General features: G+C 41.6%; 1 protein-coding gene across 1 annotated transcript; it reads left to right on the top strand.

The window, feature by feature from the left end:
- Positions 1 to 5,566: 5,566 nt before the first annotated feature.
- On the top strand, positions 5,567 to 9,457 carry IFT22 (intraflagellar transport 22). The gene is made up of 5 exons (XM_048966518.1): positions 5,567 to 5,650; positions 5,922 to 6,001; positions 6,074 to 6,163; positions 6,892 to 7,097; positions 8,000 to 9,457. The coding sequence occupies exons 1-5, from the start codon at positions 5,612 to 5,614 to the stop codon at positions 8,146 to 8,148; spliced, it is 564 nt and encodes a 187-aa protein (XP_048822475.1). The 5' UTR covers positions 5,567 to 5,611; the 3' UTR covers positions 8,149 to 9,457.
- The last annotated feature ends 7,022 nt before the right edge of the window (positions 9,458 to 16,479 follow it).

The following is a 16,479-nucleotide window of genomic DNA, read 5'->3' on the forward strand; positions in this document are numbered from 1 at the left end:
GTGATTGTATTAATCCATCTAACTCTGGAGCTTGCTAATTAAGATGAAAACTATAAAAATCTGTTCTTAGGTGAAGCCCAGTATTTTTACAACCCAGCTCAAGACAACATCACTACCCAAGCCAAAAAAAGAATATTTAAGTTTTCAAATTATTGAAGAACAATAAAATAATGAACTACTTAATACTACACGATCAATAATCTCTACTAAATAGGAACACTTTGATAGCACTCAGTATTTATCTTCCTACGCTTCCAAAACGTTCCCCTCAGTGTTTAAAATACACAGTACAACGTGCTTCTCCTAGCTCCACTCCTACCTGCAGGAAAGCAGAGATCTTCATTTGTAGCACCACCACACTGGCAGGCCATGATCGTATCAGAGTGCCAGTCTTACACCAGTATTTATAACCGTAAGATATTAGGGAGGACCTTTCAAACGAAGAGCTTGCAAGTGAGCCGAGCATAGGAAACTGATATACTTACTATCTTTCCCAGGTTTCAAAGGGAATTGAGGCACAATTATCAAGACTACAGGCTTTTTATGATGATTAAGCATTCATCACTGCACTAAGCAAAGCTGCAAGGACTGGGGAGATCTTGTTCCAAACTCCTCAAAATATACTAATTGCTGGTATAAATTCGTTGTCCCTACTGGCAAGCTGCCAAGGGTTAATTGAGTCTGCAATGAAAACGAATGTGAGACGTTGGAAAAGACAGCTGATTTGACCCAGGATGTTAACAGAAACATAATGCCTGGAAGGACTGCGGGGTTAAGAAACTCCTGGCTTTGGCCATCATCTCCAAAGCAACACATAAGTCAAGCAGAGAAAAAAAATGAGAGAAAACAAAACCTTCCTGTCAGTAGGATGTCCTCTCATTTAGGATCACAAGGCAGTCCCTCCGAGGCAATACGTGCTTTTTTGGCTTGCTTTCTATGACAGCATTAAGGATCTGTCCTTGGGTGAATAAATAGATCAGACTCTTAATAAATGCAGGCTTTTTCCAGACCAACAGGGGTGGCAAATACATCTGTCAATGAGAAACAAAATTTACTTTGAAATTTTGTATTCAAAACAAAAAACATACGGGTCTAATAGAAGAGGTTGCACGAGCTCTTTTGAATCACAGCTATCCCTTGTTTGTCTTGTTTTAGTTATCCAGTACTCTTTACCACCTATGAAACTGTTATTTTTACCACCCAGGCACCGAGGTTTTTTCATCCAGTTCAATAAAGCTGCTATGCCCTCTTCTACCAGCACATCCCTACACATTATTCCTCATTCCTCACCACCAGGCAACGTTTCTCTTTCACCGCTCTCACCAACAGACATTAAAAATACCAAATTTAAGAGGACTGATGAATGGTGTAATTATATGCCTGCTTCAATGCAGCAAATATCTACAGTGGCTCAAAGAAACAGCCCCACTTAGCTGCATCCCCACAGGTCCTTGTTACCTTCTCTCTGCCAGCAACAGGTTATTGTGCAGCACAATGAGCAGGAACAGATGGTTGGTCCAAGTGAAAACTATTCTTTCTCTTCTTTTCAGAGGGGTCACACCAGTTTTCAGCTGAAAATGGCTCCCTGGTAATTGGGACAGGCCTAAATTGAAAGCTGGGGATGGGCATGGAGGCAGCGCTGCTACTTTGAGCAGGCAGTGATGCAAGTTTGTCCCAGAGGAAAAAGAATGTATCCACAGCACAAATTAAGAGCCCAGACTGTCATCAGGCAATGAAGATTCTCCTGAACAGATGCCTCTTCCAAAGGGTAATTCAGAATACCTAAGCCACAAGCCTAAGATTAGACAGCATGAACATGACAAAACCATGATGGCTTTGTACTGTAATTCCCACAGAGTTGAAGCTCTCTTCATGAATGCTTTAGCTGAAATACTTCTGCTTAATTTTTTCTTTTTCCCCAAGGAAAAATTGAAGCTTTCCTCTGCTATGGGAGAGAAAATTCTCAGAAGGGCTTCCCTGCAAACGCAGTGAACATCTGTGGGTTCTTTCCTCTCAAACACTATTTTTCTAGGGGATCCCCGCTCTGATAAATTAGCAGTCCCAGTAGATCATGGCAAACAATCCTGCACACCACATCTTTAGAAACAGTACTGTTTGGAACAGACTGGTTTGGACTGCCTCAACTCAGGCAAGTTAACACCACGTTATCAACTGTACCAAGGTCACCAAGCTCTGTCGGGTGATCTGCTCGATCCTTCTCATACCAAAAAGAAGAAAAAAAGAAGAAAAAAAGAAAAACAAATATTGGATTCTATGTAGAAATCTGAGTGCTCCAAGCTGGAAGTAGTAGACCAGGCCACTCACGGCCCACCCACCTACAGATCAAGATGGACTGGAACAACCTTCTCCATGAGCCAGAAAAGCGATGGAGGCTGGGGGGTGGGAGGAAGAGTTTCATATTTCATCCACCACTTTTAATAGAAAACAGAACATGGTGAAGGGTTGAAAGGAAAATGGCAAATCCCTGGAGATGCTAATGTTGGCCTCTCAAGTCAAAACTGTCAATCACACCAGATCCCCTCCAACTCATACCTCTTGAAGGGAGGGAACAAAAGAAGACAATGAACTGGCACGTTTAGCCACTAGGTGTTACTGTTGCTCCACAGACTGCGATCAGAGAAACTCAGAATAACAAAAACGACATCTATCAGAGGCATCATAGACAGTTTTAGCTAAAGATTTAAAACCATCAGAGCTAAGTCATCTCTCCAGATTCATGTGCTGCGAATCAGAAAATTGAGCATTGTGATGTGTTGAATTGGAGGGGTCACGGAGGTGGAGCGTTGCTTCCTGAGTTTTGTTAAAGCATCACTTCATAAATGGAGCGAGTCAAATTCATCCTTGGGAGCAACCACTGGTTTTGATGAAAGTACAGAGAGAGCTTTGGCCTCTAGGGTGTTGATAAGGTCATGTCCACTTGTCAGGAGAATATATTGGCTACTGGGTTTTCTGCATCCCTGCGTCTTCTGTGATGACAAACCTGGGTGCCAGAAAGAATTGCACAGAAATTTAGAGGCGTTTTAACTAAATGCCTAAGATCCTAAAGATCCTAATCTTCTTTGAAGAAGACTTTGAGACCACAGATAAATCCTATTAACGTAGCCCACAATGATCTGTTAGTATGATCAAAGCAGCTGGTTTTACATGAGCTTCCAGAACAGATTTTCTGAGGAGAAAGACTGAAGTGAGTGCTCACATCCCCTTAGGAGCCACCTTTAAGTGAAACAGACTCTCGATAAAGAGCAGCAATCCTCTGCACCCCTTGTCAATGCACCTTAATGTCCTATTTCCACTTGGTCCTTCTTCCTAGCTCTACCAAAGCCTTGTCCAGAGAGCAGCCACACTTCATCAACTCTTCTGCCTACCTCAGCCTACCTGCTTAATCAACATCAGATAGGTATTGCTTCCCTGAGCATCTTCAGAAGCAAGCTTGCAGCTCACAACAGTACTGATATTCTCCTTATTTAATAAACGTCTTCAGCACACACACAGTGTTTCTCCCTTTCAATTTTTGCATTCTATGCCTTGCTCCCCAACTGATCAGGATCAATAAATGGAATAGAGCATGGCTCTCTGCATCTATTCGAAGGCTGTTTCTGCACACGCACACTGACTGTCACACTATGCACAATAAACATGCAGAGCACTCATTCTCATGGTAAGTCTTGCCATGTGGCTGTACTTCTGAAGAGGCATTCAGTATTTTCACACACAACTTGATGCGACTGCTGTAGGGTATGTTTCCCAAAGCTTGGAAATACAGAGCACTACACAAAGTACCAGTGCTGAGCCACAAGCTTAGGAAGATTTTTTTGGGCTGCTTTCACAAGAAGAATTTTACATGCCACATTCAACAAAATATAACACAAACTCATGATACTTGTTCTCCAAAAGACTGAATGATTTGCAAGAGCTTAAGTATTCTCTGAATGACGGGCACTACATTTTAATGCTGCTTCCAGTAAAACCTGTGGGTCTCTGACTTGGAGCCTCTTACCTGCAATTCAAGCAGCAAGCACCACGTGTCATGATAGAGCAATCAGTGCACCTGTGAATTCTCACAGACATTTCTAGAGCAAACAATAATCTTACTGAAATATTACTAATAGTCTGCAATAGCTTTTGAAGGAAGAAGGAGGATCTTTCCACACAGAATCATCTGGAGACCATTTTTGCTTGCTACCAAAATGTTCTGGTGAAAAAACAGCCATCTCATAAACGCAAGGCTTACAGACCAGTACAGTCTGGAAGCAGTTCACTTACAGATGGAGTTTTCTCTTTCCTGCAGTCTAACAAAGAATTTTAAGTAAGCGAAACAAAATGGCTCTGTTGATTTGTACACATGTAGCCTCAGCAACCAACGTATCAGTAATCAACATAACCTGAACTCCTAAGGCAGATGCTGATTGTAACAGCAACTGTATTTAACTTAGATGCTTTGAAAATGTCATCCTAAGCGGACAGGCAGCTTAATTTCCACTTTCTGATGTGACTTAAAGCCCTAAGACACACGTGTAGATGGGAAAATCACAGCTATAGCCAGCTGTGCTTTCCTTACTCTTCAGTGGCTGATACAAACATGAGGATGCTACGTGATACTTCATCTAAAAATTAATCCCAACTGCTTTCTGGGCAGCTGCACAAGCAGCCAGCTTTACCCATTCTCACTCTTAGTCCATTATTTCCTTCTACTTCGCTGTCCACAATCTCTTTATACACATTTTTTCTCCACATACTTGTGGATGTGCCAGCTAATAGGAGAGACGTTGTCCTCATTGCTTCTCTCTAGATTACCCATCAAAGTTACTGGGTCTGAAAGGTGAGAAACACCACAGCAGCAGAAAGCATTAACAAACAAGCTGTGCCACGCATCGTGAATTCACCCTGACTCACATGTGTACCTTCACAAACCTAAAACATACGTGACAGAATGAGCTCAGAGCCATCTCAGTGCGAGCAGAGGAGTCCTGGCTCACATTTATTAGCAGAATCCATAGTAAACATTTATGTTACGGGAGCATTTAAAAGCCCTGCTTGAAAGCTCGTTTGTACCCAGGCACCAAACAGCCCCGGAGCAGCACAGCTGCCTGCCAGATGGCGTGTTTTGTTGTATTTAGCTGCCACTCAAGGAATACTCCTGCTTACCCTAACAAACTTGCTGTGCTGTCCATGCAGGGACAATCTGCCGTCAAAACGGCAGCAGAACCGCAGGCAGGGACCGCATCACCTCACGGAGCACAGGGACACCGCACCGCAGCGCGCTGTGCCCGTTTCGCCGTGTTTGTGTCGGTTACCAGACTTCTCATGGAACCCCGCAGCCAGCCCCGTCCCACGGACACCACAGCGAGAACCCCTCAAGCCACAGCAGTTAACCACGGCGCGGCAGCCCCGAGCCGCCCGCTGCTCCCACAGCCATTCCGCACCGCCAAGCAGCGAGAACGCGGAACTGTCCGCAGCGTTCCGGGTGGCCCTACTTTATGTGCAGCCATTCCACCACGTGACGGCGGCACAGCCAATCGCAGCGCACCTTCCATCCCCCCTCCCCGCCTCCGCCGCCGCCGCGTTGCTAGGCGACGGGCGGGCGGCCGCCATGTTGAAGGCGAAGGTGTTGCTGGTGGGACCCCGCGAGGTGAGGGAGCCTCGGGGCTGCACGTAACCCTTGGGCATCCTCCCCGGGGCTCGGGACTGCCCCTTGAGGGCCGCAGTTCCCAGGCGAGGCCTGGGAAGCACGGAGATGTGGAGGCTGCGGCCGTGCAGCTTGGGAGGGGAGGCGGGCAGGCCTGCGTGCATTTGCCTTGAGGGAAGGCAGGGTGCTGGGAGCAGCCCCGTTTTCTCCTGTCCGTTGTGGCTTTGGAGTGTTGAATTCATACGGTTGTCTTTTATTTTCTCGTGTGTTCCAGTCTGGAAAATCCGTGTTGGCAAACTTTGTTTCGGAGAGCACAGAGGGGATTGGCAGCTATGCCCCAACACAAGGAGTGAGGTGAGAACAGCAGTGTGGACGCAAGCAACCCACAGGTCTGAGGTGGTGGATGACACCTGCTTGTGTTCACAGGATCCTGGAGTACGAGAAGCCAAACTTAAATGGGAACAGCAAGGGAGCTGGGTGTCGATTTGAGCTGTGGGACTGCAGCGGTGATCAGAAGTAAGCTGGCATTGCTGTTACTTTGTCCAGGTTATTCAGTCTGTACTAATCTTGTTTACACAATGTTCTCATGGGTAAGACCTTGAAACCTGTGATCTTTTGGAGATGAGGAATATTACCACCTCTTCACTCCTGTGTAAATTTGTATTGCTTTCTGTTGTAGAGCATTTAATGCTGGGTAATCCTTTCCATGATCCCAGCTGACACCGTTAGTTTTGGCTACGGGCTGAGCATAACAATAAAATCTGTGGTTCTCAGAATGAAGTTAGAGGCAAAGCAGGGGCCCTGCCTTTTTCTGTTTGAAATTATTATGTGAATGGATTTCAAATAATGTATTTATATGATTGAGCCTTAATTTCCCAGGATTACAGAACTGGACAGATTAGTTTTTAGGAATAAGTAAGAAAGTATATTTGGAATATCGTAGATTACTGCAAGATTACTAACATTATATTCAAGAAAAACTACTGAAATCATAAAGTCATAGGATTGTATGAGTTGGAAGGGACATTTAAGGGCCACCTGGGCCAACACCCCTGCAGTGAACAGGGACACCTATAGTTCCATCAGGTGCTCAGAGCCCCATCCAGCCTGACCTTGAGTGTCTTCAGGGATGGAGCCACCAAGATACATTGCTGAGGAGTGGAGAAGAAAACGGAGAAGTTTGAGTGCATATTTCCATTTCCTTGCTCTCAGCCTTACCATTTCCCATGCACCTCTTTTTCAAGGTTTGAAACATGCTGGCCAGCTCTTATGAAGGACTCTCACGGTGTAATAATAATCTTCAATCCTGAGCTGCCCAGTCACCTGAAAGAAATCGAAATGTGGTACTCCTGCTTCGTGCAGCAGCAGCCACTGCTCGACAGCCAGTGTCTCCTTGTTGCACATCACAAGCCAGGTAGTGCTGAGGAGGACACAGAAAATCTGTCCTTAGGTAAGAATATACAGCATGTTGGTCAGAGTTTTTTTGTTGATTTCTTAATCTTTGAAATTGGCCATACCTTGTGGCTTTCATTTTTCATGAAAATCTAAGACTATTAGAATGCTTTGCAAAACAAAGTTACTGAATTTCAAAAGTCACCTAAAAGGTAAAAAATGTCCCTGTTTCCCAAAAGTGGAAATAAAGACTAGAAACATTTGAGTGACATCTCTAAGGCCATGAGTGTGCAACTGAGCCAGGCATTAAAACTGATGACTGCAACCAGAAATAATCATCACTAGCAGTTCATCTTATGCAGTTTTACCTTCTGCTTACTGACATTTTTGAAGCCACTTAACCCTGCATTTTAGTCATCAGCAGACTAGGAGTCCTTTGTACTACAAGGTTAATGATCTTCCTCTTAAAATTATTATAGCTGTGTTATTACACACAGCACAATTATTTGTGGCTCTTTTTACAAGTGAGAACATGCACTGCCTCTGGACAACCTATTCTGGTTTTCAAACAAGTACTTACTATAAGCATTAATATATTAATACATATTTAACATAATAACACCGTTCTGTAATTTTAATATAATGCAGAAATCTTATCAATTCAGTAGTAAAATGCAATTCAGTGCTGAATTATTCAGTTATGCCTCGTTGACTGTGAGACCAATACTTTAAGCCTTAATTATAACATTTGAGGAATTTAAACTAGCAGCAAGTTCTTCTTGTTTGTAGTGCCAACAAGCTATGCTGCATTTCTTTTTCACATTGTGTCATTTGGGGTATGAGACATCTGATACTTCTGAATTCCAACTGATGTCTTACCAAGATCTGTCCCATGACGTTGATCACGAGTGCTGCTTTTCTAAAGGCATATGCTTAATATTTTTTTTCTTACATTCAAAGCTTACCCATTGAACAAGCTGAAACTAATACATTCCAACTTAGAAGAAGATCCTGAAGATGTTCGGATGGAATTTATGAAATACTTCAGAAGCATTATCAATGTAATAAATGAGAACAGAGAGAAGGAAGAAATGTCAATTATTTCATAACATTAAAAGAAAGTAAAGAGAAAGGATTGGTTGAACTTTGTAAGCTGTGCTAGCAACATCCTTTGCAAGAAGAATTTGCCAGACTATAAATGCTTCAAAGAAAATAATGCATGATTTATAACTTAAGCAGAAGAGGCAAGTGCTGACATCAGATAAACTGTGGTGCCAAAGAGGTGGCTGCAAACACAAGAATTTGGGTGCCTTTTGGTATGTTCAATTTTTCATTTGCTGTCAGATGTACAGGAAGGTGTTGGTCAGTGTGTTAATGGGCACTAAAAGATAAAGATCTTGATTGTCTCCTCACTCAAGAATCCCTTTTTGTAAAGGTGCTAATAGAAAGCATGACAGAACTTAAGCTTTGTGGAGTTCTGTTGAAGCATCATAAAGTGCTCATGTGAGCTGTGTTCCTGGAGGAGTTATGCTTTTGGAAGTCAGTTGAAATCTGATGGGAGTGGAGATCTGAGCAGCAGTTGTTGGTGTGAACCAAACATGTGCACATGTTGTCATGTTTTAATATAACAAATTCTCCTTTCTGTCCAGCATCCGAAGAGAGCACATTTCATAGCTATTGCTCTGGCAAGTCAGAATTGCAGCCTTTCTCATGACAGCTTTTCCTCTGCTGCAACAAACTCGTCCTCATTGGAGACAAGGTATGGGTTACTCTGAGAGAGAAGGAATCAAAATCTCAGTGCAGTGCAATTACTTTGGCCTATTCCTGAAGCTCCAATAAGCAGAAAAATAAGTGCTGCATTCTCCAGAGGAGGAAAAGCAGCTTCAAACTTGGATTACTGTTCCCTGTTGTACTGAAATAAGTGGTTTCATAGATGATTTACTTTCTGTTTTGTTTGGTTTGCATTCATCCCTGTTCTTAATGTGTTCTGCTGTGGAAGGCATTTTTTGTAATGTAATACTAAGGCAATAAAATTGTTTTTATAATAAAATTGCATCCTTTTTGCCCTCAAAGGGAAAGTGAATTATGTTTTTGTGGATGTCTTATCAACTTCCTTAATTATTAGTGAAGAAAGCTGTGATAAATTTGTAGTACATTTCACACTAATTAGTTCCTACAAGAGGAGTTTGCAAAAACTTGCTATGGACCCATATAGCCAAAGAAATGATGAATGGAAACCAGAAGAATATATCTATACTGACTTCTTTCTTTTTTTAACCAGTGAAGAATTTAAAGTAGAGAGGACCTGGGAGGAGAAACTGCAGAAATCCTTCAGCAGCTTCCCATCTCATCCTATTCTGCAGCTTGCTTTGTGAAGTGTTACATCAGTGGCTTATGAGAACCACATCTGACTCACAGCACTAAATTTTGCAGATTGTTTCATTGCATGTTCCATGCCACACAGCTATATTTGAGCTGCAGCTGTTCTACAAGTATTATTGTTAAAACAGCCTTGTCCTCTAATATTGTATTTTAGTTAATATCCTTTGTAGAAAGTATATTTAAAAAAAAAGAACCACTTAATGTATTTTAGTTCAAGACAACAGAAGTGAGTGCTTCTTGGGTTTTTCAGTGATCTAGGTTCATCAGTCTGCTATTTTATTTTCAGAGTTCTTCCCTTCCTGAATAATTAGTTCTGTTCTTCTGCAAATATTCTCCATTTTCCAAGGTGGCAAGAAGAGATGTCTCCAAAATCTCTGTTATTTACACATCTTTCTTCTGGCTTTCTAACAGCATAAGGAAACTTCAGTGAGCAGTCAGGGTGTGGAGCCCTGTCACAAACATATTAGCAGTAGCTCGTGCCTTTTCCCGGCTTCCTCAAAATGCCCCAAAACTCCTTAAGGCAAATAAATAAGTAAATAAGCAGCATTCCCTTTTGTTGTGAATTCAGTCCACGTCAGTAGTCTAACAAGGATTGACAAGCAGCTCAAAATCAATGAACACGTAGGTAGAGCCTGAAAGCCTCTCTGTCCCAGTTGTACGCGGTACTCCCAGCTGGTTTTTGCTCATTACTAAGCTCTTTTTATTTAAAACAAAGGTATGTGAGGCAAAGCTTTAAAAGATCTTTTAAACAGTGTTAAAACTAACAGAACAAAACATACTGAGCTAGGCTTTACTTCAGAGAATTACAATTCCCAATTGGTTGGTACCAAGCGTGTGGTGTGTGAAGCTGGTGTCAGTAACCCACATTATTCTTTTCCTTTTTGCTTTGTATGCTCACAGAATTTGCTGCCCCAGCTTCTTTTCATTGTCTGCTGGCTCTTATTCTGCCATTAATGCTAAAAGCTCCACTTGATTCTGAGAAGAAACAGAGAGGTACTGAAAGGAAACACCAGCGAGAGTAAAGGTACCGTGAAAGAAAAAAAGTAAAATAAACAGTAAGAGATGAAAAGAAAAGGTTGGAAGGAAATAGAGGGAGGCTGGCATTTCAACATCTACATTTTATTTCTACTACTTTTGAAACAACCAGGCTTTATATGTTTGCAATCAGTGTCATAGGGTGGTCTATTGGAGACAGTTATTGGAAAATTCAGTCTAGGTAGAGAACAAGTTTTTTACACGTTGCCTCAGATTATTTTTCCTTGTTGCCAGCTGTGGGGCAATGGAGCCAATTTTAAAATATACTGTCTTAATAAACTCAGTTTCTCCCAACATATGTATTTTGATGTGCACTGGTAAAGGCTGCTACGAAACCCAGCAAATGAAATTGTACTTGAAATGCAAACCAGTGCTTGCATTATGTCAGAGTTGAAAAGTCAGTGATGAACTCTCCTATCCTTTGCCTTGCTTCATATCAAATGTTATCCATGATCTTCATCAAACCATTTAGGTTGGAAAAGATGTTCAAGATTACTGGGACCAACCATCAATCTGACCTGCTGAGTCCTGTCACTGGCCATGTCCCTTAGTGCCACACCACACATTCTCTGAATACTTCCAGACCTGGGTGTTCCACCATTTCCTTGGACAACCTGTTCTGATGCTTGACTACGCTCTCCTTAAGAAATATTGCCATTATAGCCAATCTAAACCTCCCCTCATGCAACTTGAGAACAGTTTGTCATTTCCTATCACTTGTTGCTCCTGAGAAAAGAGACTGACACCTTCCTCACAGCAACCTTCTATCAGATAGTTGTAGTAAGCAAGCAGGTTTTTCCTCAGCATCCTCTTCTTCAAACTCAACCTGGTTTCCTCAGCCACTCTCTCATATTTGTTGTTTTTTAGTCCCTTCACCAGCTTTGTTGCTCTCTGCACAAGTTTGAGAAACTCAGTACCTTTCTTGTACTCGGGCCCAAATCTGGATGTAGTTTAAATACTACAGGTGTGGTCTCACCTGTGCTCTGTATAAGGGAACAATCACTTTCCTGGTCCTGCTGGCCACGCTATTTCTCATGCAGGCCAGTATGCCTTCATCCTTCCACAGCTGGCTCATGTGCAGCCAGATGCCATCCAGCATCCCCAGGTCCCCATGCCATCCCCAGGTTCTTTTCTGCTGGGCAAATTTCCAGCCGCTCTTTCCCAAGCCTAAACTACCGCACTGAGTTGTTATGACCCTACTTCAAGCTCAACAAAAAAGGTGTAAATTACAAGTACCTATATATTCTGCATTAGAGAAGAAAAATAATTTTAGACAGAACAAATGGCAGATTTGACTTTATATCATCCAGAAAGGCCATAATATTTAATAATGTGGATAATCATTCATAAAATCTGTCCAAGAGATAAATTCTGCTGTTGCTGAAGAGCAGAACAAATGGATAGGCTAAAATTAATCCTCAGAATTGCAGTAGCTTCTGAGAAAGAACTTATCCGGAAGTATCGTGTGTTAATGATTTATGAACGAGGTCCACAGAGACACCCAGTTAGAAGAAGGGTAAGAGAATGCCAGATGCTGGACAAACACACGTTACATCTCTACCTCTGTGTTTTACAGCCTGGCCTTCCACTGATATCAGCAAATCTGCAGAGCTTCAAACAGTTCCACAGCACAGTATTATCCAGACTGGGGTGTGCAGCCTTATTTGTTTGCCTGAAGCTATGTGGTTAATAAATGACTCTTCTATGGCTTTGTCCATATTTCTGCTTGTGAGAGCAAAGAATTACTCAGGCAAGCACAAAGGAAACCAGGAACATGAGGTAATCAGCCACAAGTTATGCAGAAGTCAGTTAGCTGTCAAGCCACAGCTGCAGCAAGTAGTAACTTAAGAGCAGAAGGTAAAAGCAAATTTAAACAAAAGTGCTGCATCTTAACTCTTCCACACTGACACCTTACCACCATGTCTTTAGATCTGGAAAAGCTTTTAGGACAAGCTTTCCAAGATGTAAAAGAGAAAGGAGAGAACCAATGTAGTCTGTCAGTTCTTCCAAGCAAATGCAGCCTTCTCTAGCTGACCTCAGTCTCTTAAGAGTGAACAGTTCGTGTCCTCTTTCTATTCTGCCAGAAATGAAAAAAGAAATGAATTTCAAGATTCTACTGCTGTCTAACAGTAAAAGAGGGTTTACACGTAGAGGTGGACTTTTCTGAAGTTCATGCTCATCTCCCTTGAAAGTAGCTGGTATATCATTGCTTTGGACAAAAAGTCAGCATGGAAATTTGATAGGGAGCAGTTAGAAGAATTCTGCAGGACATTAAAAGCAAAATTTTAGGACTCTGGAGGCAAATTTAGAAGGTCGAAGACTGTGGCTATCTTGCAGACTGGTGATTTAAGATATTTAAGGTCTTCACTCATATAGAGTTGGCTCAGGTTACCCCTTACAAGCTGTTCTCTACACACACAGAATATTATGAGGCTCAAAACTACTATGACAATGAAAGCAGTTACAGACACTGCAATCCAGATGTGCAGCTTCCAGGGTAAATATCATACTTGTTTATAACCAGACTTTGGGAGTAGCAGCAAAGCTGAATGAAACACATTTGGACCTTACCAAAAAAAAAAAAAAAAGCCCCAAAGCTTTCCTTTCAGGCTCTATATTTTAAAGGCCAGGCCTTTTGTCTCAGTTGTTCTCAGCAGCATTGTTCTAATGGACACAATAGACATAAAGAACCCTATGTTCTTATTTCTATTACTGAACTGCCAAGTGACTATGAGGAAGTCACACAGAGCAGCATTCAAGAGTGCCTACCCATACTGCGTTTTTGTATGCTCAGCTTAAATTGTGAAGGGAGTTGATGTGCAGATGCTTGAGGAAGCAACTTTAGGAGGCATCCAGGACCTGTTAAAATTTTATCTTAAAACTACTCAACTTCTCATCTGAAGTACCTTGCTTTGGAAGTCACTTGTGAGTATTTCCTCTATCACTGCTCTGGAAGTCATCACTGCTAAAATACTTCACTGGTGCAGCAAAGAGTCCTCAAAAGATCAATTTACTTTTTTTGAGAATTTGCCTCTCTTGAGATGCCAGAAAAGCACTCTAAAACTCAGAATAGCTTTAATCAGCACTCCTCATGCACTCAGACACTACTGCACTTGTGAATAAAAGATCCCGTATGCTAATACCCCAAGCAGTTCAGGGGGTTCAAACATGTATGAAGGAAGCAGGCCAATTGTGGGGTCAGCTTTACATTTTTGCATTGAGCCAGCTGATGCTTTTTACTTAGGGCAAAATTCCCCCTTGAGTGACCAGGTTTGAATAGCTAGATACTTCTAGAAGGTGCCTGTTTAGAATACACTGAGAATTCATTCTCAGAAAATCAGCCCCCTTCAAAAACAACAGTGTCTGGATATTTTTACCACTTCTTTTAATCACCAGTCTGATGGAAGAGGAATACTTCATGGGTGTTCAACCCTTTGGCTTGCCTAGGCTGCATTGAGTGAAGAGGAACTGCCTTGGGCCACATATATAGGCCTCTCCAAACGTAATGCCTCCTATTTATTTTCATGGAAACAACAACAGATACAGTGAGCACAGTAACTGATTGAGAGAGCAAGTTCTCAACTACAAAGCACTACTTTTCAACACAGCCACCACCATTACCTGTGCATTTTCACCAGTGATGAACAAGAGCCTGAATGCTGTGTTCATCACAACCTTCACCAGTGGTGCTGACCTATGGTTGCTGTCACCACTGCTGAAATGCACTGAAACTCACTGCCTCACCGTGCTCACATCCACTGTTTGATATCCATAAATGTTCAGCAAGCGTCAGTTAATGTCATTGGGTGCAACTTTTTCCACACGAAGGAACTCAGTTCCACACTTAAGTTTCATATGCACTTCCACATCAGATGCCATTCTGTCAGACTGCTCCTCTGCTGCCATAAGTCAACTGACAACAGAATGTAATGGAATATTGGTGAGAAGGTCCAGCTTCTACTGTCATATCGGCAACATCCACCTCTGACATCATGGGCCAACATAAAATAGGAGGCATCGCTTCTGGAGCAGACCTGGCAAACTATATAATATGGTTAATGTACATAAGTAACAAAACTTTTTTAAACTGTTAATATTTTTAGTAAGACATTTTTAAAAAGAGAGCAACAAACCCATAAAACTAGTGGAATATGTGATCTTGTGTTTCAAACCTAATATTTAGCTTCACATTCTATTTGAGCATAATCTAAACTAGAAGAGAGATTGGGCACAAGAATATATATGGACGTATTCTTGTCATTTAAAAATCTGGTCTGGAAGCTGAAGAAGGTAACTAACAGATCATCTCAATAAGGAGTGGAAAAAACATACATAGTTGAGAGGTAATTAATAATTTGTAATAGCTTACAATTGATCCTTCTAGTACCTCTCTTAAGAGCCAGGAGCTGATTTCTTGTTTATTAATGCAGTTTTTATTATTATTTAAGCAGGTATTTTCTGTAGAAAAAGGTGAGAGAGGTGACAGTGAAGCAGAACATCAGCTCCAAACTTCTTTGGACTTTGAGAAGCTTGGATTCTGATTCATAGTCTCCAACTGGAAAACAGTTGGAGATACAGGTTGTATTTATATATAAGCTGAGGAAGTAAAGCAATTTTATCAACTTGTAGTGGAAGAAAGGTAATGCAAATTCTCTCATACGAGTCTCATTTCAGAGGGTCTGGGTATGGGCATTAGAGTTTCTTGCATAACCCTTAGGAACAAAAAAAGCCCTCTGTTTTGCTGAGTTGCAGTATTTCTGCCTTTCTTTGTAAGGAAAGAGTGCTTATTTCTCCCCCAGCTTCATGAAATCTATCTGACTCCTGGTAACATGTCTGTGAGAATTTGCTTGGAGGGACTAATGGACAGGGGCACACCCTTCTTTGCTATGTTACTGTTCCATGAGTTCCAGACAAAAGCATTTATTGTGGTTTGGCAGCAACCATCTATTCCTAAAACCCTGGGACTGCATTGTTCTGTGCTTGTCAAAAGTTGATTTAGTACCTACAGGCATAGAGTGCAGGGTTCGTCTTTTTAGGAAGGGTCTTCAGGCTTTCTAGACTGCTGGGGTCACCTCTCACAGCCAGTAAGACCACTTGGAGGAGTCACACCATGGTTGACTGTGAAGACAAGTCTCTTAGTGAAGCAAAAGATCTGTCTTGCAATAAATATTCAAAGATTTTTATTCTGACCCCAGGTTAAATATTAATACTCCAGAAACTGAGTAACCAACTGCCAGCCTGTAACAACTCTGCATCATTAGATAAAGACATGTCTTAGGAAAAATATTGTTAAGGCCCCCAAAGTGTTTTGCTGTGTTTGGAAGTCTAATAATGGCAGAGATGTCTGACTGGTACTCCTAACGATACAAGGATCTTGCAATTCTATCTGTAGCTAAGATAATGATCCTGGGACCTACACAAAGCTATGAGGAGGCCCTTCTTCTACTCAGAATGGCAAATCTTTACTTTCAAAGCAGATCATTAAAAGTTATATCTAATGAAAAATCCATCTGTTTTCCATTGAACATACACTTGGCTTTTTTTTTTCTTTTTCTTTTTTTTCCCTAACGTTGCATGAACTTCTGCAGCACACAGTGCTGATACCTTCAAAATGCAGCAAGACAAACCAACTCTTGGGGCAGTTTCTTTGTCCATGGAAGCTAAATACTGGGTATATATGGATCTGTTAACTTAAAGCTGAACTTTGGACCTTTAATTTCTCCAGGAACTGTGGAGAGGTGTGCAAATATGGGTAAAGATGTATTAAATCTTAGGTAACACAGATCTGCACAGGTTGGAGTTTGCAGACACACAAGTAGACAGCATATTCTTGTAGCCAGAATAACAACCAAAATTAAATATGAAGGTGGCATCACATGGCAATGAGATCATTAACAACACTTCTGTTGAGATCAGAGATATGTATGCTCTTCTGTTCTCAAATGCATGTTTTGTGGCTGTGGTTGCTCATTGTCACATCAGCTGCTAAAGTCTAAGATTCAAAAAAAAAAAAAAGAAAAGAA

The sequence above is a fragment of the Lagopus muta genome, chromosome 20, assembly GCF_023343835.1.
Source record: "Lagopus muta isolate bLagMut1 chromosome 20, bLagMut1 primary, whole genome shotgun sequence".
NCBI classification, from domain to species: Eukaryota; Metazoa; Chordata; class Aves; order Galliformes; family Phasianidae; genus Lagopus; species Lagopus muta.